Here is a 27,692-nt window from a genome sequence, read left to right as displayed (position 1 = left end):
TGGTCAAAAAAAGATCCAAGTACCTTAAATAGAAAGGAACTTCATCTACCTAAGCCTTCTGCTTAATACTGATTTCCCCTTAAATATGTGGTCACCCAATCCCTCAATCATTCCTAGTTCTACATTCTCACTTCTCCTGCAAGGAAGCAACCCTCTCTAATTCGCTGTACGTTTTTGCACAGTCGTTGACGGCCTGTGCTTTTGTGCAATTAGAAAGCACCTTTTATGTCAGGAAACAGCACGTGGTCACTTCACAGCCAGAACAGTGGGGAGTGGAATACAAAAGTCTGCAGACGCTGTGATTGTAGTAAAAACACAGTAAATGCTGGAGGAGCTCAGCTGGTCTCGCAGCATCCACAGGAGGTAAAGATTATATTACCCAATGTTTTGGGGCCTTCTGCAAGGTGTAAGTGAAAAGCAGGCAGGCGTCTCAATAAAGTCTGGGGAGAGAGAAAGGAGGAAGACTGGAAGGGGGAGGAGTCCAGATCAATGGGCAATAGGTGTCCATTGGATTACAATAAGAAGTGATCTGAGAAAGGGGAGAGAGAGAGGGGGAGGGCTGGGGCAAAGAAGACAAGGGGGCAGAAGATGGCAGAGTAGGGGATGGGGAAACCGGTCGATGTTAGTGCCATCCGGTTGGAAGATAGGGTGTTGTTTGTGGTGATATGTCACCAGGGGTCATCCAGTGACCTTGTCTATAAAGCAGTCCAGATCTAGAGTCTAGCCTTCTGGGTTCGTCTTGCAGAGAGACAAGTCCTCTTTGTGTACATATTAGTTTATTAAATTGTACTGACAATAACCACACCAGCAGTGCGAGTATAAGACAGCTTTAATAAACTAATATGTACACTAAGAGGTCTTGTCTCTCTGTGAGACAAACCTGGAAGGCTAAACTGTAGCTCTGGACTGCTTTATAAACAAGGTCACCGGGATGACCCCTGGTGACCTAGTGGTGGAATTACAAGAGGTCTTGTCTCTGCGAGACAAACCTGGAAGGCTAAACTGTAGCTCTGGACTGCTTTATAGACAAGGTCACCGGGATGACCCCTGGTGGCCTAGTGGTGGAATTACAAGAGGTCTTGTCTCTGCGAGACAAACCTGGAAGGCTAAACTGTAGCTCTGGACTGCTTTATAGACAAGGTCACCGGGATGACCCCTGGTGACCTAGTGGTGGAATTACATATCACATTGTTCATCCAATTTGCGGGTGGTCGAACTTGGAGCCAGCTGTGAAGATAGTGGAGCAACGTATGCTCTGCTGGGGGACCTCAGCAGGGCCAGCAGCATCAGTGAGAGGGAAAAAAGGGATCGACCTCTCGGCACGCAACCCTTAATCAAACACAGATGAGGGGTGGTCAGGACACGGGGTGTGAGAAATTGGCCATGGGCCAGTGAGGCATCGGTGAACCAGGGAGGGGTCAAGGATGTCAGCCAGAGGTAGTTGATTGGCAGAGGCAAGAGGAGGTTAAAAAAAAAAAGGTCAGGTGGAGGATGTGTCATACAGGGTGGACCGGACGTGTATATCAAGGCAAAACGTAATATTACACAAAATTTCCTTTAGTCTGCTGTAAGGCAGACAAAGATTCACCATCGGCAGAAATTACCCAGCGCCCCTTACAGTCAGAGAAAGTGAAACAAAAGAGAGTTCTCCCAGTGCCCATGGCTAAGCCTCCAGCTCTCTTGCAGCCTCCGCAGCCGCATAGAATCCAGTCCAAGCCCTCAGCAGCCCGAGCTCCAGATTCAAAGTCCCAACAATCAGTTCCGATACCTGGCACCCCTTCAGCCAGTCGCCCACGGCCCCACATGGGTTCCTCGCCTCTTCGCCCAATAGCCCGCCACCCATGTGTCCTTCAGCCTCAGAACCCTCTGCTGGTCCGCCGCCATGGTCACTGTCCCGCGGGTCATCTCCTTTGCTTCTCGAACTGGGAGCGGCGGTGGGGGGGGGGGGTGGCCTCCCAGTTTTCTGGGTGCCCTGTGCCAGTCCTCTGCTTCCCTGCAGTCTGCATCCCTGTCGTACTTGGTGGGGGTAGTGGGCTAGATGACCAAAGACCGAGTCAAAGAGGGAGGTTCTCAGTAGACTGAACAGTGAAGATGCTGTGGGAGGATGCCATGGAGGTCCGGAGCCCGGTAGCAGAAGTGCGTGAAACAGGAAAGTCCTGCAGACGCTGTGATTGTAGTAAAAGCACACAGTAAATACTGGAGGAGCTCAGCCGGCCTTCTTCACTCCAAAGCGAAAACTTGCCTCACAATCCAGGCAACTTCCTGATAAATCTCCTCCGCAGCTTTTCCAAACCTTCCACATCCTGGGATTTCGTTCCATTGTCATCCCGGCTCTCCCACTGGCCACTCATTTCAATTTCCCATCCCATTCCCTTGCCTACAGGTCTCATGCATTGACAGACTGAGACCACCCTCCAACTGGAGGAATGACACCTTAGCTTACGTATGGGCACCCTCCAACTGGATAGCATTAACATCTACGCTTGTTAGCCCCTCTACCCCTATGTCTCTTTTCCTCTAGCTCTCTCTCTCTCTTTCCCTTTTCCCTCTGTTTCCTTTACCCCAGCTCTGCATTCAGAGTCAACTCTCCCCCATCCTCCAATCAATTCTCACCTTCCCTCTCCATATACAATGAACACCATTTTTATGTTGGTCTGTACCCCACCACCTGCCTATTCTTTTTTATTGATTTTTCCTCATCAAGTCTGAAAGGTTGGTGATATATCTTTACCTCCCATGGACACTACAACACCTGCTGGGGTCTTCCAGCATTTCTGTCTATTTCCTACGACGACACTTCCAACTATCCACAGCACTTCCAACTTTCGTGTCATCCACAAACTTACTGACCCATCCTCTACATCTTCGTCCAGGTCATTAATGAAAATCACAAAAAGCAGGGGATCCTGCGGAACTCCACTAGTCACTGACCTCCAGGTAGAATATGTTCCCTTTGCTCTCCACGGGCAAGCCAGTTCGGAATCTCTTTTGTATTTATGATCGCTTCATAATTTAATGTACGCTACTTTGTTTTTAAAAACCTGTTCAGCTGAAAGGCCCGGACAGAGTAGACGTGGCAAAGTTGTTTCCCATGCTCAGACAATAGGGCACAACTTCCGGATTTAAGGGCGCCCATTTAATACAGAGATACGGAGGAAGTTCTTCAGCCGGAGTCCTCTGGAATTTGCTGCCACGGGTGGCTGCGGGGGGTGGGGTCAGGTCGGTTGGGTGTATTTAAGGCAGAGATTGTTAGGTATCTGAATAGTCAGGACATCAAGGGTTGTGGGGAGAAAGCCGGGGAGTGGGGCTGAGTGGGAGAATGGTTCAGCTTGTGATGGAATGGCAAAGCAGACTTGATGGGCTGAATGGCCTGCTTCTATCTTACAGTCTTTTGAGGATTTTGGTGCATATGCACATGGTATAAAAATCATCTCATGATCATGTGCTTATATCTGGAATACAATGCGGGATTTGAACTGGCAGGTGAGGCCTAGACATTAACCGAGACTCTGTGATTTTGGAAGTTCAGCTTAACCATTGTGAAAGATGAAGGCTGACAGGCTATGGACAGAATCCTTGCTCACACAAGAAGTGACTGAATATTACTATATGCACACTGTCACGGCTTCCAGGAAAACCACAGAGTACAGTTTCTGTGCAGGCCGGTTCCTGTGGCTTTGTTGAAAGCGACTGACTTAACTACATGCAGGATCGAATGCGTATATAGAATTGTGACAACACCTCGCTGGTTTTCACAGGTTAAGTGATTTCCTCTAAAAGATGGTTAGAGAAAGGAAGGCCAGAACTAAACAGAAGTTAAATTTAAATTTGGACCAGCAGTGCAGTAACAGTCCCTTCCAGCCCGTGCCTGCCCAATTAACCTACACCCCTGGTACTTTTTAAATAGTGAGAGGAAACCGGAGCCCCCGGGAAAAACCCACACAGACATGGGGAAAACGTACAAGCTCCTCACAGACAGCGCGGGTCCCGATCGCTGGCACTGTAAAGGCTATGCCAACCGTGCTGCCCAAAGGTCATAGGAGTGGAATTAGGCCATTCGGCCCATTGTGTCTGCTCCGCCATTCCATCATGGCTAATTTTACTAACCCTTTAAACCCCATTCTCCTGCCGTCTCTCCGTAACACCTTTCCTGCTCAGAATGTATATATTTTAATTTTTAAAATTTAGACATACAGCAGGGTAACAGGCCCTTTTGCCCCTTGAGCCTGTGCCGCCCAATTACACCCAATTGATCTCCAACCCCCAGTATGTTTTGAAGGGTGGAAGCCAGGGGAAAACCAAGCAGACACGAGGAGAAAGTACAAATTCCTCACTCTGGTCCCAATCGCTGGCTGGCGCTGTAACCACGTTACACTAACCGTGCCACCCTATTGATTGAAAAATCCTTCTCTTGCTCTTGAAGATTTACATCAATTAAGTTTCTTTCCCTTTCCTATCAGAACTGACATTTTCTGCATCTCATTGCCTGAGCTCAGGTCTTGCTTTTCTATTTTTAACAGTCTGGCTTGGGTATGTGCATGGTCTCTTTGCACAGATAAGTCGCATGATGTGTTTGTAATCACACTCACTTGGTCTCACCCTATCAGATATAGTTCCTTTATCCACCCGTCTCACCCTGACCTTCTCAGGGAATCCTAGGAAAGATCCTGGACCCGAAACATTGACCTCTGCAATGGCGTGGATCTCCCAGTGGCCACCCATTTCAATTCCCCATGTCTGTCCATGGTCTTGTGCATGGCCAGACTGTGACCAGCGCAAATTGGAGGAACAACACCTCATCTTCCAACAGCACCCCCACCACACAACATACAAAATCCTTACAGACAGCACCATTTCACCTGCTGAGTTTCTCCAGTGTCGTGTTTTTACTTCAACCGCGGTGTCTGCAGACTTTTCGCGGTTTTACTCCCCCGCCTTAACTCTGCCCTCTGTCTCCCCCAGAGGTCGCCATCCAGAAGGCCTTGCAGAAGTGCATCCTGAAGCCTTTGCGAGACCACATCTACTCATGCCTGCTCGACTTCCACACCAAGGATGGCTCGCTGAAGAAGCTGAGCGACAACCAGCTGATCTTGCAGAGCCAGAGCCCAGCCCAGATGGGTATCCGGTCGGACGTCCCTGACGCAATGGGGCTGGAGAAGATCCAGCAGAAACTCAGTGCTATGCACCTGGCCTACTCACCCTTTAAAAAGGTCGCACAGCTGTTGAAAGCCTGCAAGCTCATCTATGATGCCATGTCTGGGACGTCAGGTGAGGCACAGCTCAAGGAGACACCAGCCTCTGTTAGAAATTCTGGCATCATGGAATTACTGTTTAATTCCCACTGGGCTTTTAATAGTGGGACTCGGTAATTTTCCCCCAGATACCTGAAAAAGCGTAGTTTCTACCATACATGTAGAAGTCAACTTCCCCTCACCCGCCCATTGTTGCCCAAAAAATCTGGAATTTTCCATATATCTCATGGAAAAATCAACCCTAGTCTCTCACCTCAGCCCCGGCTGCTTGCAGATTGGACCCCCCGACACCTTGGTCATGAACCATGCCTCGGCCCTTGCCACCTGCCCAATGGAGCTCCCAATGTGTCGACCGTGGACTTCCCACCTGGTCCTGGCCACCTACCCATCAGAGCTCCCGACACCACCCCCACGGAGTCTCACCTAGACCCTGGCCCCCCACCTACTGGAGCTCTCGACGCCTCCACCACAGACTCTCACCTAGACCCCGGTCACCCGCCCATTGGAGCTCACGACGCCTCCACCACAGACTCTCACCTAGACCCAGGCCCCCTGCCCATTGGAGCGCCTGACAACTCGACCGCGGACCCCTGCCTAGACCCCGGCGGCCAACCATCGGAGCTCCCAACACCTCGACTGCAGCTCTCTCTTAGTCCCCAGTCATCCGCCCATCAGAGCTCCCAATACCTTGACTATGAACTCTAACCAAGACCCCAGCCCCCTGCTCATCGGAGCTCCCAATGTCTGGAATAGACTTACCATCCAGTCCCAGCCGCCCACCCATCCAAGCTCCCAACGCCTCGTACACGGGTTTACCACCCAGTCCCAGCCACCCATCAGAGCTCCTGATGTCTCCGATGACACAGAATCTGCGGTCAAAAGTAATATCCATATAATAGTCGACCCCATAAAGTCAACATTAAAAAATAGTCTACAAAATTCAACTTTTACACGCATATATATGGCAAATAGTGAGAGGTGACAGAGCTTTGAGATCAAATGAATTTGTCTTGCATAAGGTGAGTATGTAGAAGTAATGAGGAGAGGTTATTGTTACTGTGGGTAGGGAGGTTCTGCCTCAGTTATACAGGGTATTGAAGAGATCCTGCCTGCAGCGCTGTGTGCAGTGACTGATGTTCAAGGAAGGAGGTAAAAGTGTTGGAAGCAGTTCAGAGAAGCCTAGTAGGGGCGAGATGTTTCACGAGGAGAGGTTGGGCAGGCTGGATTTCTCTCTGCTGAAGTTTCCAAGTGTGAGAGATGACGAATGGAATGCTGAGAGCACATGAGGACAGATTATGGGAAAATCTAGAATTAGGCATCACAAGGGAGAGACAAAAATGTTCTTTAGCGAAGAGAATCAACTGTGTTTGAAACTCTCTCCACTGGGAAATCCATCATTTCTAGAACATAATTATAGCACAGTACAGGCTCTTTAGCCCACGATGTTGTGCCGACCCACATGTATCTACCCCAAATAAAAACAATCTTAAATGCCCCTAATGTTCCAGCCTCCTCCACCGCCCCTCTGCGAACCTGGCCTCATGAGACTTGTTTTTCCAATCCAGGCCACATCCTGGTAAATCTCCTTTGCCCCCTCTCCACAGCTTTCACGTCCTTCCTGGAATGAGGTGACCAGAACTGAGCACACTATTCTATCGGTGATCTTACAGATCTGCATCAATTATTCAGGAAACCTTGCAATTGAAAGAATATGGCTCTCCATGGGGTTTATGGAAAGACAAAAGATCGGCCCACATTACAATTTTGCCACTACTAAAAAGATAGTAAAGGAAAATCTAGGCTAAGGAGCTTGCAGAGGGATGGGCAGCGATTAAATATAACGTGAATATAATGTGGTATTAGAACAGAACAGAAAACCAATATTAATTTCACAGTTTAAGGAACTAATTGTTGGTGTACAATTGGAGGTTATTGTACTGGTTGGGGAGATGCAGAGAGATGCAGTTCAAAGAAACAGTCCTGAAGCTGGAAATCTCAACCAAAATCTGGTTGTGCACGTACAGTCCAGTGATAATAAACTTGAACTTGAAACTCCGGCAATCAGAGTTTTAGAGAAGATAAAATAAAGTTGATGATTCCGATTGAAGGCCACTCATCATGGGAATGGAGGACGTCTTTTAATTTTAAAGATATTTAGACAGCACGTTAATAGCCCCTTCCGGCCCATACCCAAACACCACAATTAATCTACAATCCCCCCACAGGTGGGAGGACGCAGGAACCACTGGGGAAACCACGTAGACATCAGAATCAGGATTCATTGCCGTGAACAGGTCGTGAAATTCGGTGTTTTATGGCAGCGTCTCAGTGCAAACAGTCGGCTTTGATGGAATTGGAATTGTTCCTGGCAACACAGTCACGGGTGTATAACAAGTAGAGCATGGGCAAATGGCATGGGAGGATATATAAACACCTTGCAAACACCTAACAAACAGCACTGGATTCAAACCCGGGTTGCTGGTGTTGAAACAGCATTGCGCTAACCACTACTCTAACTGCACCACTGGCCGCGTCCCCCCCACACTGACAGTGTCCCCTCCACACTAACTGTGTACCCTACACTAACCATGACCCCTACACGAACCGTGCCCCCTCAACACCAACCACCCTCTGCACTAATCGTGTCCCCTCTACACTAACTTTGCCCTCTCTACACTAACTGTATCCCCTACACTAACCGTGTCTCCCCTACACTAACCGTGTCTCCCCTACACTAACCGTGTCTCCCCTACATTAACCGTGTCTCCCCTACATTAACCGTGCCCCCTCTACACTAACCATACCCCTCTACACTAACCATACCCCTCTACACTAACCATACCCCTCTACACTAACCATACCCCTCTACACTAACCATACCCCTCTACACTAACCATACCCCTCTACACTAACCATACCCCTCTACACTAACCATACCCCTCTACACTAACCATACCCCTCTACACTAACCATACCCCTCTACACTAACCATACCCCTCTACACTAACCATACCCCTCTACACTAACCATACCCCTCTACACTAACCATACCCCTCTACACTAACCATACCCCTCTACACTAACCATACCCCTCTACACTAACCATACCCCTCTACACTAACCATACCCCTCTACACTAACCATACCCCTCTACACTAACCATACCCCTCACTACACTATCCGTGTCCCCTCTACACTAACTATGCCCCCCTTTACACTAACTGTACCCTCCTACACTAACTATGCCGGCCATGTCTTGTTCACCCTATATGGGGATTAAAGGCCACATTGTTTGCAGTTTTGGCCTCTTAGCCTGAGGGTTGAAATGGGCTTGGAATTGGTGCAGTGGTAAGTCTTCAGATGACTGGAAGCTCGGGATATGTGTAACAATGCTGATTTACCTCAGCTTACAAACAAATAAAGAATACACTCACTCGTTTCCGTCAGCACAGTGTGGTCGACTTTCTTTTTATTATTCACTGGATGCAACATTGTATTCCTCAACTCCCCAAACACCACCCAGCTAAACCCCTCTGACCTTCTCATTGGCTCACTGCCACATGGATGATCCTGACATCCTCACTCTCTTCCTCCCGATGAAGGTAAGTACACGACCACGATACATGGAACAGCACAAGCGTCAACCTCTCTGAAATACTCAACTAGAGGGAGCACTGAGAGTCTGTCTCCTCGAGCTAGTACCATGGGTCAGGGTGAGATGGAGACGAGGATTTCCCTCTCACAAGAAGGCAGTAAATCTTCTAAAGTCTCGACCGCAGCGAGCTGGGTGCAGGACCAAGGCTGGGATGAACAGATTCTGGGAGTATTGGGGAGGGAAGGGTTACAGGGCACAGGACAAGAGTGTGGAGCACCAGCAAAGCTGACTGCCTTGTAATGAACTCTGTTGTTGCAGGGAAGCCCTACGGAGCGGATGACTTCCTCCCCGTGCTGACTTACGTCCTGGCCACCAGCAACCTGACCAACCTCTGCCTCGACGTGGAGTACATGATGGAGCTGCTGGACCAAAGCCAATTGCAGGGCGAAGGTAGATTGGGCCTATTGAGGGAGAAGGAGGGAACGCGGAACCTCTGGAGCGCTTCAACAGCGTCCCTGGGTAGAAACGTTAATCGGGGCTGACCATTTCCACCCACGGACACTGCCCGACCTGTTGTCCCTCCAGAACTTCCAGATTCTGCAGTCACCACGAAGGAGGAGGGGGCTCTCTACTGGCAAAGCCCTCTCCACCAACCAAGTATTTCTTGTGATGCTGGTGCCAAGGTGTTACAGGAAAGGACACAGGCCTTCCATGCACACCAGGATCCCAGACATGGCAGAGGGTGATGACTGGCAGAATGTGTGTGCAGTTTGAAGGATACCTCATACCCGGGACGTTCTGGAGCCAGTTTGCTGCTCGATTTCCAAAACCACCCATCTCTGCAGGCGAAGGACCATTGGGTCAGTCACACAGCACAGAAGCAGGCCCTTTGGCCCATCATATATGCTGACCATTGTGCCAATTGACACAAATCCCACTTGCCTACATTAATTCCTAATCAAATAGCCGCCCAGCTTTGTTCCTTTTCTTTCTCTGCCACCTTCTCTGGCAGTTCGTTCCAGAGACCAGCTGATCTGTGGAGAAGGACATTGGCCCTCAAATCCCCTTAAGGAGCCTGTGGTGAGGGATAAGGATAGAACTAGCCTGCCCTACTATCCCTCTCCCCCCCCCCCTCACTCCCCGCTGGGGTTGGACTCCTTCCCTCTCCTCTTGTGAGCTTGAGCCCCACTCCAGAGACAAGCACCTCATGCCCCCCCCACCCCACCAAGGGCAGGGTTACTGTACCTTCTGTTAGCTCTGTCCTAACCTCAAGCATGAGACCAACAGGAGGGTCATCAGGTCAACATTTACCAACCAAGTAAATGTCACTGGAATGGGCAGTGCTGCCAAAGTTGCGGTACAGCTTGTAGGATCTTGCTGTCACAACTCAGCCTCTGCATTGGCAAAACGCCAAAGCCGACTGTACTTCAAGAGGCACTTTGGTTGTGGAAGGCGCTACAGCAACACAAGTCTGGCCCCCTTTTGTGCAGACTTGATGCTTGCACGTAAAATGTTTGGGAGCTAAAAATCTCTGCTTAAATGGGGATAGATTTCAGGCCTGAGCCTAAACCAATGATTTATTGGGATTAGACTGTGAACTGGAGCAAACTCTGGTCAGAGTTTTGGCCTGGATTAAATGCAAGGCCTTGGAATTAGTGTAGCTATGGTTTGGAATGAGTTGCAGAACGGGTCAACTGGGTCCATGGCTCTTTATGGCCTGTAATATGGACAGCCAGCGACAGAATGAGTTCAGGGTGAGTTCTGGCCGTGATGGAAGCAGAAAGGCCTTGATGGCACCCAGATGGGAAGTCTGTGGATTTGACTTGGTGCCTCAGAAGAATTCCCAGGGCTTGGGGGTTTGAGTAGTTATTCTAAGTCAGAGCACGTAGGGGAAAACCTCACCGTTAATGCACCATGTCCTGGTGACCAACCTCACCAAGAATGCCCTCAGTGCCCCTGGTGACCAACCTCACCGTGAATGCCCTCAGTGCCCCAGTGAATAACCTCACTGTGAATGCCCTCAGTGCCCCAGTGACCAACCTCACCCTGAATGCCCTCAGTGCCCCAGTGAATAACCTCACTGTGAATGCCCTCAGTGCCCCAGTGACCAACCTCACCATGAATGCCCTCAGTGCCCCAGTGAATAACCTCACTGTGAATGCCCTCAGTGCCCCAGTGACCAACCTCACCATGAATGCCCTCAGTGCCCTGGTGAAGGTGAACAACCTCATCATAAATGCCCTCAGTGCCCCGATGACCAACCTCACTGTGAATATCCTCAGTGGCCCAGTGAACAACCTCACTGTGAATGCACCATGTCCCGGTAACCAACCTCACGGTGAATGCCCTCAGTGCCCCGGTAAACAACCTCATTGTGAATGCACCATGTCCTGGTGACCAACCTCATGGTGAATGCCCTCAGTGCCCCGGTGAACAAACTCACCATAAATGCCCTCAGTTCCCCGGTGAACAACCTCATTGTGAATGCACCATGTCCTGGTGACCAACCTCACGGTGAATACCCTCAGTGCCCCGGTGAACAAACTCACCATAAATGCCCTCAGTGCCCCAGTGAACAACCTCATTGTGAATGCACCATGTCCCAGTGACCAACCTCATGGTGAATGCCCTCAGTGCCCCTCCTTCACTGGAACCCATTTGGAAGTTGTAATGTCACCCTGCAGGAGTTCCCAGACACGGGTTGGCGGTAGAGTTAAATGACAGTGGTTGACTCACCAGAACCAGTTCTGACCATCTCACCTTTTCTCCTACTGCAGGGGGATATTACTTAACGACAATGTTCGGGGCCTTGTTCCACATCAGCAACTTCCAGCCCAGGTTGCTGACCCGGCAGATGAGCGACGAGGCAAAGTCATCTCTGTACCAGTGGCGAAGGAGGAGGACGTTGCACCACAACCAGTCCAGGCGGAGATCAGCACAGGTGTGTAACTTGGCAAGAGCAGGTGCCATCAAACAGCTCCCCGGCCTTGGAATCGCTGCAGGAGCTCGGCAGCTCACACAGCACCCACGGGTAGAAATGGTCAGACCCGTCGAGTTCCTCCAGCAACTCCTCGTTTGCTCGAGAGTTAGGGAGGCATGGTTAGCGGTTAGTTCAACCCTGTTACAGCGCCAGCAGGCGCTGTCTGTACGTTCTCCCCCTGTCTGTGTGGGTTCCCCCGGGTGGTCCAGTTTACATCCACCCTCAAAAATGTATATATTTGGGTAGCGGGATCCTGTTACCATGTTGTACGTCTAATTTTAAAATATTAAAGACTCTTTCATTGGCATGTAAAAAAACAAAAATGTGATATTACACATTAGTCAGACAAAGATTCACCATCAGTAGAAATTGCCTGGCGCCCCTTACAGTCAGAGAAACAGGAGACCCCCCTCCCCCCACCCCAGAGTCACTGAGTGTCCATGGATTTGCCTCCAGTGCTCCCCCAGCCACACAGCCTTCAGTCTGAACCATCAGCACCCCGAGCTGATCCGAACCTCCAACGCAATCAGCGCCCTTGGCGCCCTCTCGTATCTCGGTTCCAATTACTTGGTACCACATTCGGCCCGTTTCCACTAGCCCGCAGCCTGGTCCGAGTCCCTTGACTGCAGCCACCAGCACCCTGTGTGGGTTCCTCGCCTAGACTCGCCATCAGCCCGCCTCCTGTGCGTTCTTCAGCCTCAGAGCCCCTCGCTGGGCCGCTGTGATCACTGTGCCATGGGTGGTCTTCTCTGGGGTGGGAGGGGGGGTGTTCTCCCCGTTATGTGGTTCCCTGCACCAGTCCTCCGCTTCCCCAGAGTCTGCAACCCCTCGTGGCCGCCGCCAATCGTACATGGCGCCATCTTTGGCCGAAACCCCACGGTTGTGGGATTTTAAAATATTCCAGTTCTTGTGTTTCTCTGGAGTTATTGGTGACCCTGTACTCACTCTGCCAGTGTCCCTTGGTATCTCATCAAATTCTCTAGCAAGGTAGAGTACCCTTTCTCTTGCAATTTCTCTGCCATTGCTGGGACAGATTAGAGAGCCTGGTTGAGACCATGATGCCAGGGAGATGTTAGAGGTCATTGTCACTAACCCAGCTTTCTCCTCTCCCAAAGGACTTGCTGTCAGTCTCCTTCCAGGAACCCAAGGGTGAGCAGGTCACCATCCTGGTCCCGGAGCACATGAACGTGATGGAGGTGTGCCAGGCATGCGGCGAGAAGTTCGTGGTGCCAGACCCGGAGAGTTACGGCCTCTTCGTGGTGCGGGAGGGCTCGTGCCGGCTGCTGCCACAAGACGCCTTCCCCCAGGTGGTCAAGCAGGAGGAGCGGCAGAGAGAAGGGCCAGCATTCAGCTTTGTGTACGCAGCCGTGGACGGGAGCGAGGGTGAGCCCCCACCGCTGCAGGAGCAGCTGACCTCGCTGTGAGGGGTCCCCGCCAGGAATGACTGATCCAGGTTGTGCAGCACTGCTGCCACGTCGGAAACAGGGGGAGACCATTTATTCCCAATCTACCTGCATTCACTCCTCTACTGATTGAGATGGCCCAGTGCCACCTCATGTATGGGTGGAATGTTCAGCATCTCCCCTTGGTGGACTCGGTGTCCCTCGTGCTAACAATTCACCCAGAACCCTGACGGGGAAAACCCCAGCACCTCTGACAGAAATGTCTCTAGATCCCAACCACTGCTTCTCACATCAACGTCCACTTTGATTTGTGGCAAGGTTCCTGCCTTCAACCTGGACCATGCGGTTATCATCCACCCTGTCAGCCTAACCTGAGATCCCTCCGACCTGCCAGCCACCAGTCAATTCACAACGGACTTTACCTCTCGTTGGAGTGAAATGCGAAAGTCAGCGGACGCTGTGATTGTAGAAAAAAATGCACAGAAATGCTGGAGGAGCTCAGCCGGTCTCGCAGCGTCAATAAATAACAAGGGTACATCGTTGACATTTCGGGCCTGAGCCCTTCTTCAAAGTATAAGCAGAATGAGCTGGAAGCAGAAAGTGCTGGTTGGGGGAGGAATCCAGACCAACAAAAGGTGTTCAATGGCTATGATAAGGAATGAGGTGAGAATTGATCATGTTTGTGCAAAAAGCGATGGAATGGAGGACAGAGCTGGGGGAAGGTGGTGAGGTAAGAAACTGGGGTGGGGGGGTGTTTAACCAAAGCAGGAGGAGGCAATGTCAATGCCATCCGGTTGAAGGGTGCCCCGTCAGAAGACGGGGCATTGTTCCTCCAAATTGCGGGAGGTCTCCGTCTGGCAGCGCACAAGACCACGGACAGACACGTCAGCAAGGGAATGGGACGGGGAATTGAAATGAGAGATCCACACTATTGCGGCGGACAGAGCAGAGGTGCTCAATGAAGCGATCTCCCAGTCTCTCCAATGTAAAGGAGACCTCGCAGGCCCTAGCAGGAAGGGCCCCCGCAGCATTTTTACAGTGAACTCAAGTCCACGTGACCTGTCAGATAAATTATAATTTGCTTTTATATTTGTTACAGCACTAAGTAAATATTTTAAATAAACATGAGATACCATCAGAGAAAGTTGAAAACCTGTGTCTGCTGTAAGTTTGAGCAAACAATGAGCTGCTGGATGGACCTCGTGGGTGAGACAGTGTCCATGAAGAGAGCGTGGTGGGTGCCTGGAATGCATTGCCAGGGATGGAGGTGGAGGCTGGAACATTAGGGGCATTTAAGAGATTCCTAGATAACCACATGGATGAAAAAAAATCAGAATCCGAACTTACTGGTCATGAACACGTCACAATTGATTTTGTTTTGTGGCAACATCACAATACAGGTTAGGACTCTATTTCTGGAATGCAGGAGAATGAGGGGAGATTTGATCGAGGTTTACAAAATGATGAGGGGTAAAGCCAGAGTAAATGCGAGTTGGCTCTTTCCACTTAGATGAGGATAGATAAATACAAGAGGGCACGGCTTCAGGGCGAAGGGGGAATGTTTTAGGGGGAGAATCTTCGCTCGGAGAGTGGTGGGAGTTTGGAACAAGTTTCCATCTGACAGTAAAAGCGGGAAGGGGGATGGTCAGGCATCATTTCTGGGTCCACCTGCAGTCCGTGACCACCACCACTTTCGGGCTGATCCTGCCTACACTCACCCCTGGAAGGAGGTGGGGGGGGGGGGGGGAAAGAAGGATAGGAAGATTCCATAACTCCCTCCCCCCCCAGACTTTTTTAGTAGATAAACCAATTAGATAACCAATTCCATAACTCCTCCCAGGCCTAAAGACGAGCACTTAACACCACAAGGACAGCTTCGACCCCACTGCCATCAGATTCCTGAATAATCAATGAACCACAGACACGGCCTTACTTTTCGAACACCGTTATAACTCACGACTCGTTCACGTCGATAAGTTCCGATTCTGACCTCGTACTGTGCAACTGGTGCTGCAGGGTCAGAGGGGCGACCTGGGGGGGCTGAGACTCTGGCCCTGTTGTTAACGCCTGGCCATTCACCGTGGGACAGGTTGGCAGCTGCATTTCCCAATTCACCTGTCAGCCCAGTGCTTTAGTAATGGCCTTTGAGCAGTGAAAGGAAAAGCTAATCTCTTTCAATATTTTACAGAGTTTTAGCAGGCAATAATAATGATAAATAGCCAACAAAGTAACTATATTGGTGTATATAACGACAAATATCCAAGAAACAGAAAACAAATTATACTAATAAATCTCACCCCAGCCCTTATGAAATTGCTGGTTGAACAAACACGCTCCACTATGTCAAAAAGGAAACAGCCAAATCACTAAACAGGATCTAAGCACCTTTCTTTTAATATCTTACTTATAGTTTTTCAGGTTTAGACACAGTAATTTACAGTTATCCAGCAATAACCATTACATATCGACATCAATTATCACTTTTCCATATCAAATTTGCAAACAGGTCCAAAACTAATACCCCTTATCCTTCCTTTTCCCTCCACCCGGATCTAAGTAGCCTTATAAATGGGGCTAGAGCTCCCCAAAAACAGCAACAAGGAGGTTCCGGAGCCACCCCATGAGGTACCTGGAAAGGCCCCATGAGGGTGCCTGGAGCTGCGTTGCACCCATGCTTATAAATTATGAAAATAATTAAAAGGACCCCATAAACTTACAAAAAAATAATAATTTCAGTAGTAGAACATCTAATTTTTTTCCTCCTAAAGCCATCACATCAGACACCTACTGGGTGAGTGTGCGGGGGAGGGACAGCATCTTTCCATCTCATCAATACAGCTCTTCTCCTAGTAAGAGAAACAAGGCAACAACACGGGATTGTGGAGGCTCCTTTTAAAATACCTACAGAAAGTGAATTTAAAACCCCTGCTATTCGGAACCTAGGGGGTTTGGGAGATACCAAATGAGTAAATATTCTGGTGTAGCGGCTACTACGGTAGAGCTACTAAAGTAATACAAAAACACACGCCAGATTAGTCAACTCAAGACCGACTTTGTTCAGATTTTACAATGTTCTTTTATACCCTGGGCACCACGGGACAAGGCGGGACTTTGCTATTGGAACGCTTCTGATCCATGGGACCAGCAGGTTTAAATTGATCCTTGCGACTGTCCCGCGCCTTCTGGCAGGATACTCAGTGGGACGACGCACCGTTCTCTGGCACGTAGTACCGCTCTGTTATTTGTTCCGAGGCCCGCAGAACCATGCCGGTGACAGTTCACGACACCGCGTTGCGTGCTCGCTCGGCCCGCTACACGACCGTTACATCACCCACCCCCCCCCCGCCGAATCATTGCCGGAAACTAAAACATCAGTTGCGTGTGCCTTAGGTGGACGCCCACGCCATCTGGGCTGGGGGCATTGAAGTGGGATCCACATGGGTAGGCTTGAGTCTGTCTACACTAAACAGCTGTGAATGTCCCCCAATGCCCAAAGTAAACATACCCTGTCCCTCTTAATCTCGCTCGCCATGCTACATAGCCGCTACATCAGTTGCTTGAGATTGCATGTTGGCAAACTGACCCCTAGCCAATTTTAAACTTTTTAACCTATTTATTTTCTGCTTTTTTTGCCGGTTGCTTGAATTCCAGATAACAGGTTTTACTGCACCTGAAATTTCATAGAATTGTTGTGGGACTGAGGCCATTCAGCCCATCAAGTCTCAGCCAGCTCCTGGCAGAACACTTTTGCGTCGATCTTGTGCCTTCGCCCTGCTAATTATTCACCCAGAAACCCTGGCAGAGGCGTCTCCAGCATCCCAACGGATCACAGCCACTGGGTGAAACACTTCTCTCATCTACCTTTCTTCTTTGTTAATCTGGCCCTTGACCACCTGTCAATGGGAACAGCTTCCCTCTGTCCAAGTCGGAACCTGCCACTGTTAAAATACTTAGCACTGCTGGTCCTGCGTTGAGTGGGGGAGGGGGGTGGTGAGAGGGGTGACTCAAGATAGTTCTGGCCCCCCCAAGGAAAACCTACACATTCGCGGGGAGAAGGTGCAAAATCCACACAGATAGGCCTGAAGTCAGGAATGAATTGACTCTGGCGCTGTGAGGCAGTGGCTTTATCTGCTGTGTAAAAGGAGATACCCAGCAGTTTATTTATATAGCAAAGATAAAGCTGCATAACCAACGGTTCTGGCTTGAGCTCTTCATCGAGGTGTGGAAAAATGCCGGCAGGCAGGTAAGGGGGAGGGCTGGGGGGAGGAGCACAATTCCAAAGGCAGGAGGTAGTTGGTGGAGAAGGGAGGGAGGGCACAACAGTAAGCAGGGGGAGGAGGGGTGGCCAGGTGAATGGAGAGGGACAGGGTGGAGAGCTGAGGGGAAGAAGACAGGAAGGGAAGGGAGGCAGTAAAGGAGACCAGATTAGCAGTCGATGTTAATGCTGCCCGACTGGAGCGTGCCCAGATGGAAAATCAGACGTTCCTCCAATTTACAGGTGGTCTCGGTGGGATAGTACAAGGTTGTAGACAGACTTGTGAGGGTGGGAGTGGGGTGCAGAACTTAAAAGGTGACTCCCTGTGGACCCCCCCCCCCACCCTCCGGCAGCTTCCACTGTGGCTGCAGGAAGAACCACATTTGCATCCACACCTCCTCCCTCACTACAGTATGGGGCCCCAAACTAGACCTTTCAAGTTAAGCAATACCTCACTTGTATATCCTCAGGACTGATTGACTACATCCTCTTCTCTACATCAGAGAGACTGGGAGATCACCTTCGCTCTGTCCGCACAAGTGACAGGGATCTCCCAGTGGCCAACCATTTCACTCCTATGCTCACATGTCTGTCCATGGCCTCATGTACTATCCCACCAAGCCCACCCATAAACTGGAGGGACATTATCTGATTTTCTGTCAGGGCCCTCTCCAGCCAGATGGGTATTAACGTCGACTTCTCCTGTTTCTGCTAACCCACTCCCCGTTCTCCCTCCCTTCCCCATCCCTCTTTCCACCCCCTTCCATCTCCATTCACAGTGCCACCCCCACCCCCATTTGCCGGTGTGCCCTCCCTCCCTTCTCCACCTATTAACTCCTGAGGGTCTGTGCTCTGTCTCCAACCCCCCCTCCCCCCTAACTTTTTTGATCGGATGCTTGCTGGCATACTTTGATGAAGTGCTCAAGCCCGAAACGTTGGTTCTATATCTTTACCTTTGCTATATAAAGGACACTGTTTGACCTGCTGAGTTTAGATTTCAGATTTATTGTCAGAGTACATACATGATGTGCACATACAACCCTGAGATTCCTTTTCCCTGCCGGCCAGGCAGAATTACCACTCAAAAAAACTGTACACATGTAAACAAAGAAATGTAAACAAATTGACTGTGCAAAACAGAGAGGAAATAAAATCCATAGAGTGCAAAGGTAAGAGTCCTTAAATGAGTCCCTGATAGAGGAGTCGTTGAGGAGTCTGATGGTGGAGGGGTAGCAGGTCTTCCTGAACCTGGTGGTGAGTCTTGTGGAACCGAGACCTCTTTCGCAGCAGTGAGAACAGAGTGAGTGCTGGGTTCTGTGGGTCCTTGATGATCGCTGCTGCTCTCTGACGGCCTGTAGATGTTCTCGATTGTGGGAAGGGTTTAACCTGCGATGTCCTGGGCTGTGTCTGCTACCTTTTGGAGGGCTTTACGTTCGGGGGTATTGGTGTCCCCCATACCAGACCATGATGCAGCCAGTCAGCACCACTTTCCACCACACCTCTGTAGAAATTTGCCAGGATTTCCATTGTCATAACAAACCTCCACAATCTCCTGAGGAAGTAGAGGTCCTGATGGGCTTTCCTCACATTTACTGCTCCAATACCAGAACTTGTTTGTTAAATTCAAGTTTCCCAGCTTTGATTCACACTTGCCTATAAATTATCCATTTCATTCTCTGATTACTAACACAGCAAATTTCACACCACACGTTATGCAATGAGATCCAACAAGAGTCATTCAATGGTATCGCCATCTCGGAATTCCCCCACTGCCCTGGGGTTCTCATCGACCAGAATCCGAACTGGAGAAACCACAGACAAGAAGAACTGGTCAGACTGTGGGCACTGCAGTGAGAGACTCACTTCCTTACTCCCCAGAGCCTACCCACCATCTCCAAGACTCATGTCAGGAATGTGAGGGAACGCTCTCCCTCTTGCCTGGGGGAGTGCAGCTTCAACCTGAGGCCTCTGGCCAACTCAGTGGACCCCCTCCATCCCCGTCCACACAGAGACGGACACACACACACAAGCAGCAGTTTGCACCATCCACAGGATGCACTGCAGCAACTCCCCACGACTCCGCAGGCAGCAGCTTTCAAACCTACCACCTCTAGCGGTTCGGACATCACAAGCTGGAAGTTGCTCCCCACGCCACACACTGTCCCGTCTTGAAAATATATCAAAACACAGAAATTCTAGAGGAACTCAGCCAACCTTGCACCATCCATTGGAGGTAAAGGGTAAAGATATGCTACCAACCTATATCAGTAGTATTTGGACCTGAGCCCTTCCTGAAGGTGTGAGCAAAATTAGACAGTTAAAGGCTAGCAGAAAAAAGGGAGAAAATTGGGAGGGGGAGGAGTACAGACCAACAGACAAAAGGTGTTAATAGATATGATAAGGGGACAGGAGAGAGGAAAGAGAGAGGATTGATTTTGGCTCTGAAAGGAGACAGGGGGGGGGGGAAGAGGGGGAGAGAGAGAGAGAGATGGGGGAAATGCAACAGGGAAAGGGGGGGGTGGTTTAAACCAGAGAAGTCGATGGTTGGAGGGGGTCCAGACAGAAGATGAGGTGCTGTTCCTCCAATTTATGGGGTGGGGAGTGTCTCAGTCTGGCAGTGCACTAGACCTTGGAGAGACAACGTCAGTGAGGAAATGGGTCAGGGAACCGAAATGAGGGGGCCACCGGGAGATCCACACTACCAGCATGTCTTCACCAAAATCGCGGACAGCACCATGGGGATGCCCACACCTCCAGCGGTTCGAGAAGGCAGCACCATAACCTTCTCAAAGGGCAATTAGGTACAGAACAGGCAGTTAACTGCAGGCGTCGCCTGTTAGCCCTTCAGTGAGGGTAAAATAGTTTGCTGCTTTCTCTCTGCACCGGAGCATCATTAGTGAACTGTTCTGCCCCCTGCTGGTAGAGCGACAAGGTGCCACTTAGGTAGCCCAGCCCACACATAAATTAATTAAATTTAAACATATAGCACAGGGACAGGCCCTTTTGGACCACGAGCCTGTGCCAATTACACCCAATTGACCTACAACCCCAGGACGTTTTTAAATGGTGGGAGGAAACCGGAGCCCTTGGGGGAAACCCACACAGACATAGGGAGAACATACAAAACTCCTTACAGACAGCGCGGGATTCGATCGCTGGGTTGCGCCAACCGCGCCGCCCACTGTCCATCTTTTATCTACCCAAATATCAGACAATATAAAGCTGCAGAATATGCACATAAATATTTAACCATTTTAATGAAATCGAATGCAGATAAACACTTTACACAGACCTTTACGATTTGGTTGATGAAACATTGAGATTATTTCCCAGTGCCAATGCAAATGTGGACAAAAATTTAGAAATAAAAACATGATTTCAAGATAAATGTCTTGAACTTTATAGCTCCCTTTACACCCTTGGTAGATCTGCAATACCTTTGGAGACACATCATCAATGTGTCACAAAAAATAGAATTGTGCTTGAAACATGAATACTGGAACAGGGTTTTGAATCCACAACCTTCTGGATTCTGAGGCAAAGCACAGCCAATTACAACGAAAAAAGTGCTGAGAAGTTGGTCTGGGGTGCAAGTTGGCAAAGACTGGGTAGGATGAGGAGTTGGGTGTGGTTTATACCTGTCAACTTCACTCCTGCAGTAAGCAGTCTCCAGTACAATGCAAGAGGCACAACACCGTCACAATTTGGAAAGATATTGGGGAAAAGAGATGAGCGAGTGTTTAATCATTCTCCTTTACTAGGGATATGCCTTCAGCACCTACCCTACCCTGATTATAAAAATAGGAGTGCAAGTTTAGAGAGAGAAGGGTCTGGCACCAGATCCTTTACAACTTCTGGGACCTCAGTGTCAACCTCTTCTATTTGTGGTGGGGGCAGAGGAGATTACAGAAATCTGATTTAATCTAATTTCGCCCCTTTCCCTCTCCAGCGGACGCCCCTCCAATCCAGAAGCTTCCTTCCTTCTCTGGTTGGTCCCACCGACCTGTGCGAGGCCTCTCCCAGGGAGGTGGGGAGGGAGGCAGCTGTCGTTGTTGAATGGGACCATTTGAAAAAGATCAGGGGGTGGCTGGGCCATCAGTGGCACAGAAAGGGTGGCAGGGCTACCTCTAGCTGGGATATTCGGCCGGCTGCTCCTGGTCCGCCTCAAGGTGATCCCCCGGAACCCCTGTCATCTGCCCGTCATCCTCAGCCTTCTCTGATGCTCCATGGCTCTCCACGGCCAGCACTCTGGAGCGCAGTCTCTCCATCACCAGGCTGCCCGTCTTGGTTAAGCTGTGCTGTGACACACAAAAGTTGTCATTAAGTTGGAAAGAGTGAGGAAGAGATGTACTGGCACACAAAATGTGGCCTTCAGTTTAAATCTTGCCCCTCTCGCCTCAAATCGATGCCCTCTAGTTTTGGGGACCCCCCCCCCCCACCAAATTTACTGAAAAAATTCATCTATACCCCTCATGATCTTGTTTACGCTTAGAACCCAAGAACATTACAGCACAGAAATGGTTGGCGTAGTGGTTAGCGCATTGCCTTTACAGCACCAGCGATCGGGACCAGACCAGGGTTCGAATCCCGTGCTGCCTGAAAGGAGTTTGTACACTCTCCCCACGTCTGCATGGGTTTTCCTCAAGCGCTCCAGTTTCTTCTAACCACTCAAAATGAGCCGGCACGTAGGCTAATTAGGTGTAAATTTGGCGGCACAGACTTGCTTCTGTGTTGTATGTTGGGGGGGAAAAACAGGCCCCTTTGGCCCTTCCAGTCCACGCCGAACTATTATTCTGCCCAGTCCCACTGACCTAAACCCAGTCCATAGCCCTCCAGACCTTTCCCATCCATGTACCTGTCCAAATTCTTTTTAAATATTAAAATTGAGCCCCCATTCACCACTTCCATAAGGTTCCCTCTCAGCCTCCAACACTCCAGGTAAAATAAAAAGCCTTCGTCTCATTTGGAACTGCAGCCTGGTGAGCGCTGTAGGGAACCAGCAGTTTCAGGGAGGAACCTGAAACATTACAGTACAGTACAGGCCCATCGGCCCATGATGTTGTGCTGACCTATATATACCCTAAATTAACAATTAAACCCTACCGAGCTCGTTACCCTCTACTGTTCTTGCATCCATGTGCCTGTTTAAGAGCCCCTTAAATGCCCCTAATGTTCTAGCCTCCACCACCACCCCTGGCAAGGCATTCCAGGCTCCCTCAACTCTGTGTGTAAAAAAAAAAAAGACCTTGATGTCTCCCCTAAACTTTCCTCCCTTCACCTTGTACAGATAAAAGGAAGTGTGAACTGCACCCAGACACTGCAGGGGTGTGCACGTTTCCCTCTGACTGCCACGACTAGGTTTGAACCTTGAGCACAGAGCTGTGCGGTAGCAGCTCTACCAGCTCTTACCACTGTGCCACTCGAAACCCATTTGAGGCCTGGTTAGGAGCTGGGATCTTGGTGCCCAATCCATTGCAGCTGGCTTTCAAATCCAGAACTAACCCCTTTCTCCAAGCCGACAGAGCCTCCTCTCCACCTCACGTCACCAACACAGAATATCGGAGTATTATTTAAAAACCAAGCGATGGCAGTGTGCTGCCTTGTAGAAGGACTTGGGAGGGCTGGAGCATGAATCGCAAAAGGTTGGTTGGCAGGTACAGCAGGTTATCAAGAAGGCAAATGGAATATTGGCCTTCATTGGCAGAGGGATAGAAATTAGGAGCAGGGACGTTATACTGAACTGTACAAGGTCCTGGTGAGGCCGCATCTGGAGAACTATGTGCGGTTCTGGTCTCCTTACTTGAGGAAGGATGGACTGGTTTTGAAGGCGGTGCAGAGGAGGTTCACCAGGTTGATTCCAGATGAGGGGGTTGGCCTATGAGAGGAGCTTGATTCGTCCAGGACTGTACTCGCGGGAAGGATGAAAGGCATAGATAAGATGGAGATAGGTAATTTGTTTCCATTGTGGGGGAAGAGTCTAGAACCAGGGGACATAGCCTCAAGATCCAGGGGAATAGATTTAGGATGGAGATGAGGAGGATCTGCTTTTCCCGGGGTGGGGGGGGGAGGTGAATCTGTGGAATTCGCTGCCCATTGAAGCAGTGGAGGTGACCTCAGTAAATAGATTTAAGACAAGGTTGGATAGATTTTAACATTGTCAAGGAATTAAGGGATATGAGGTAAGGCAGGTAGGTGGAGATGAGCCCATCGTCAGATCAGCCACAGTCTCGTTGAATGGTGGAGCAGAATCGACGGGCCGGGTGGCCGATTCCTGCTCCGATTCCTTATGTTCTTGTGTCTTCGTGTTGGGGATTCAACCATCGAGAATCAACCTCTCTATTCTACCGAAAACACATTTATAGACCCTCTTCAATGCAGTAAAAACATCCCGGGTGCCTCCAAGGAGCCTTAGCTCCAGGACTTGGGAAGTGATGAAGTGAAGAGAGAAGTAAAACACGGGAAGTCGGCAGACACCGCAATTGAAGTAAAAAACACAGCGCTGGAGAAACTCAGCAGGTCAAACAGCGTCCTTTATGGAGCAAAGATAAAGATACAGAACCAAGGTTTCGGGCTTGAGCCCCTTCATCTAGGCCTGCGCCTGCCTACATTTTGCTGAGGCCTTGATGAAAATTGATGAAGAGCTGAAGCCCGAATCCTTGGTTAAGTATCTTTATCTTTGCTCCATAAAGGACGCTGTTTGACCTGCTGAGTTTCTCCAGCCTTGTCGTTTTGCTGATGTTGTTGCACCTGACCAAAATCAAGGAGAGGGGCTTCCAGAGGTGGAGGGAGTTCCAGACGAGAAAACCTGCTAGCACTGGATTGATGACCATTGGGCTGGAGCACGAGGCTCAGTGGAGATTGTGGAAGCGCTGGATTGGAAGGACGAGGGGTTTAGGATTAAGGTGTTGATTATCAGGAAGCAAGCAGGATGCTGTACAGTTAGGGAGCTGATGTGGTGGGGGGGGGGGGTGAGGGGGAAGGGAGGCTGTGTGTTAGTCAGACCCATTACCGAGGGGAAGGTCCAGTGTCCCCAGCAGGTCCTTTCCAGTTCCAAATGGGAGCACTTGGGAAGAGAAGAGACGGGGAGGATGGAGATACAAGTGAGACAGTGTTGTCATCAAAGCACCTCCAACCCCCAGACATTACCTGCAAAATGTGCAAGCCCTTCAGGGACTCAACTGCAAGTTCACAGACACCATCGCAGGTCAGGTCAATGTAGGCCATGGAAAGCAAGGGGCTTTGGAAACTTCTTCTCCACAGGAGCCGGAACTCTCCATGGAGTTGGGAGGCCAAGGCCGATTCCATCATCTCCGGGTCCACGACACTGCCCACACAGGACTTGTAGCAGAGCAGCTCCTGCAGGCACGAGAAGGCCGCTCAAAAAAAAAAGAATATACAGCCAGGCTTTGGAACTACATCATAATATTGCAGAAATCCCCCCTCCCCTTCTGCACCCAGCATGGTTATCACAATGGCTCGCACAACACCGTACAGTGCCAGCGATTGGGGCTGGGGTTCAAATGCCATGCTGCCTGTAGAGAGTTTGTAGGTTCTCCCCATGTCTGTATGGGTTTTCCCTTGTGCCTCTGGTGACCTCCCACACTTCAAAATGTACCAGGGGTTTTAGGTCAATTTGGTGTAATTGGGAGGCACGGCTCATGGGCCAGAAGGGCCCGTTACCGTGCTTTTTGTCTAAAAAAAACAGAAGAAAAATGAAATTGCCACTGTAACGTTCCCTGTGGATGATTTCAAAGGTGGGGAGGGCCCTGGACTGTGCCCACTACCTTCTGCAGGGCTTTACACTCAGGAGTATTGGCATTCCCATACCAGACTGTGATGTAGTCAGTCAGCATACTTTCCACTACACCTCCGTCGAAATTTGTCAGAGTTTCTGGTGTCACCCCAAACCCCCACAAACTCGTGAGGAAGGTGCTGACGGGGTTTCTTCACGATGCCGTGGCATGTGGAGACCAGGAAAGATCCTCCGAGATGGTGACTCCCAAGAACTTAAATATGCTCACCCTCTCCACATCTGATCCCCAATGATCACTGGATTGTACACCTCTGGCTTTCTCTTCCTGAAGTCAACAATCAGCTCCTTGGTTATTGTTGGTGAACCATTCACTCAAGTTTTCACTCTCCTTCCTATATGCCGACTCATCACCTTTCTTTTTGTACCGAGTCACACATCATGGGTGTAAAGTGAGTAGAGCAGGGATCTAACATCACAACCCTGTGGTGATCTGGTACAGATGGAGATTGTGGAGGAGATGTTCTTACCAATCTTCACTGATTGAGGTGAGGAAATCCATGATCCAACTACACAGTAGGGTGTTAACTCCCAGATCTTGGAGTTTGCTGATCAGTTTTGAGGGGACGATGGTGTTAATTGCTGAACTGTAGTCGATGAAGAACATCCTGATGTCTGCATCTTTGCTGTCCAGGTGCTCCAGGCCTTTGTGTAGGGCCAGTGAGGTGACCTGTTGCTACGATAGGCAAACTGGAACGGATCCATGTGACCACTCGGACAAGAGCTGATAGGCTTCAAACACCAGCCTTTCAAAACACTTCATCACTGTTGATGTAGGTGCTACTGGTCGAGTCGTTAAGGCAGGTAACTGCCCTCTTCTTGGGCACCGGTATGACTGACGCTTGTTTGAAACAGGTGGGTACCACACCTACCGGAGTGAGACTTTGAATATATCCGCGAATACATTGGTAAGTTAGTCAGCACAGATTTTTAATACTCGGCCAGGTACTCCATCAGATTCTCTCTCCTGAAGGCACCACACACGTCATTCTCAGATATGGACAGGATTGTCAGGGGAGGTGGGGGTGCAAAGGGGCGGTTCTTCGCTGCTACTGTCGTTCAGTCAGGCGCAGAAGGCATTGAATTCCTCTGGGAACAAAGCTTTGCCGTCTGCTACTTCACCGGCTTTGGTTTTGTAGCAGGTTATAGCATTTAGGCCCTGCCACAGGTGTCGAGTGTCCCTTGTTGTTTCCATTTTCATCCACTTCACCCAGGAGATAGCTTTCCAACAGGTCATACCTGCTCCTTCTGTATTGATGTGGAGAGCCCCTTGCTTTCCATGGACTTAAATGCCTGTGATCTGGCTCTCAGCAGGTTCCAGATTTCTTTGTTCATCCAGGGATTCTGGTTGGGGAAAACCCTGATTTGGTGGGGGCACACACATCCACAGCTGCTTTGATAAAGTCTGTGACAGCCCTGGTGCAATCCTTCAGATTCTCAGCTGAGTCCCTGAACTCCGCCCCATCTGCTGACTCCAGGAAGTCCTGTAACCATTCTTAAGAACGGTAGGCCTTTCTTATCTTGGTGTAGCAGTGATCGAGTGCGCTAGGACATTTGGTACAGCAGGTTACCTTGACCCAGGCCGACTAAGATTTGTAGTGCGTCGGGCTGGGCCATCTCTTGGGGGGCACGGTTAGTGTAGCAGTTAGTGCAATGCCTTTACAGCGCCAGCGATTGGGACCAGGGTTCGAATCTCATGCTGCCTGGAAGGAGTTTGTACGTTCTCCCCGTATCTGCGTAGGTTTTCCCTGGGAGTTCCGGTTTCCTCCCACGGCTCGAAACATACCGAGAGTGTAGAATATTTTGGAATATTGTGTTCAGTTCTGGTCACCTCATTACAGGAAGGATGTGGAAGCAGAAGAGAGTGTAAATTTGGCGGTAGGAACGCATGGGCCAAAACGGCCAGTTACCGTGTTGTATGTCCAAATTTAAAAGTTTAAATTTTACTGACCACATACAAGTGCCTGCTTGTAATCAGCATTACGAGGGATCAGCTGAGAATCACTGATGAGAACTCTCGGGGCGGATAGAAGGGTCTGCATTTAATCAAGGTTTGCTCTAAGGCAGTAGAGCAGGAGGTCAACATAATTCTAATATCCATGCACCACCCATCGGGAAGATTCACGCCTATGAGATTACGCACCAGCAGATTCAAACAGTTTTCTTCCAGCCATCATCAGACTTCTAAATGAACCTCACATCAATAAAATTATGTTCTGTTCTAACTGATCTCTCTCTTTAACTCAGCACCGATTTTCTTGTTGTATCGATTTTCTTTCTATGGCTTGGCTTCGCGGACAAAGATTTATGGAGGGGTAATGTCCACGTCAGCTGCAGGCTCGTTTGTGGCTGACAAGTCCGATGCGGGACAGGCAGACACGGTTGCAGCGGTTGCAA

The 27,692-nt window shown here is 49.8% G+C and overlaps 2 protein-coding genes across 4 annotated transcripts in view; one reads left to right on the top strand and one right to left on the bottom strand.

Moving 5' to 3' along the window:
* Nucleotides 1–14,382, top strand: part of LOC138747917 (ras and Rab interactor 2-like) — a 48,626-nt gene extending 34,244 nt beyond the window's left edge. The window contains exons 8-11 of the mRNA XM_069907559.1: nucleotides 4,963–5,268; nucleotides 9,166–9,297; nucleotides 11,625–11,788; nucleotides 12,943–14,382. Coding sequence (XP_069763660.1) covers nucleotides 4,963–5,268; nucleotides 9,166–9,297; nucleotides 11,625–11,788; nucleotides 12,943–13,251 — 911 coding nt within the window. The 3' untranslated portion in view covers nucleotides 13,252–14,382. The remainder of the gene's footprint in view (nucleotides 1–4,962; nucleotides 5,269–9,165; nucleotides 9,298–11,624; nucleotides 11,789–12,942) is intronic.
* Nucleotides 14,383–18,416: 4,034 nt separating this feature from the next.
* kptn (kaptin (actin binding protein)) overlaps nucleotides 18,417–27,692 on the bottom strand; it is a 35,203-nt gene continuing 25,927 nt past the window's right edge. The window contains exons 11-13 of one of the 3 annotated variants that reach the window (XM_069909678.1): nucleotides 24,632–24,841; nucleotides 21,611–21,783; nucleotides 18,417–19,287 (exon numbers count right to left, since the gene is read on the bottom strand). In XM_069909678.1, coding sequence (XP_069765779.1) covers nucleotides 21,613–21,783; nucleotides 24,632–24,841 — 381 coding nt within the window. In that variant the 3' untranslated portion in view covers nucleotides 18,417–19,287; nucleotides 21,611–21,612. Of the gene's footprint in view, nucleotides 19,288–20,725; nucleotides 21,784–24,631; nucleotides 24,842–27,692 lie in introns of those variants that run through there. The other 2 variants (XM_069909677.1, XM_069909679.1) reach the window with 2 other exon arrangements.

The sequence above is a fragment of the Narcine bancroftii genome, chromosome 13 (genome assembly GCF_036971445.1).
Source record: "Narcine bancroftii isolate sNarBan1 chromosome 13, sNarBan1.hap1, whole genome shotgun sequence".
Taxonomy (NCBI): Eukaryota; Metazoa; Chordata; class Chondrichthyes; order Torpediniformes; family Narcinidae; genus Narcine; species Narcine bancroftii.
The sequence above is the reverse complement of the archived record's forward strand: the minus strand, read 5'-3'. Positions and strand labels throughout refer to the sequence as shown.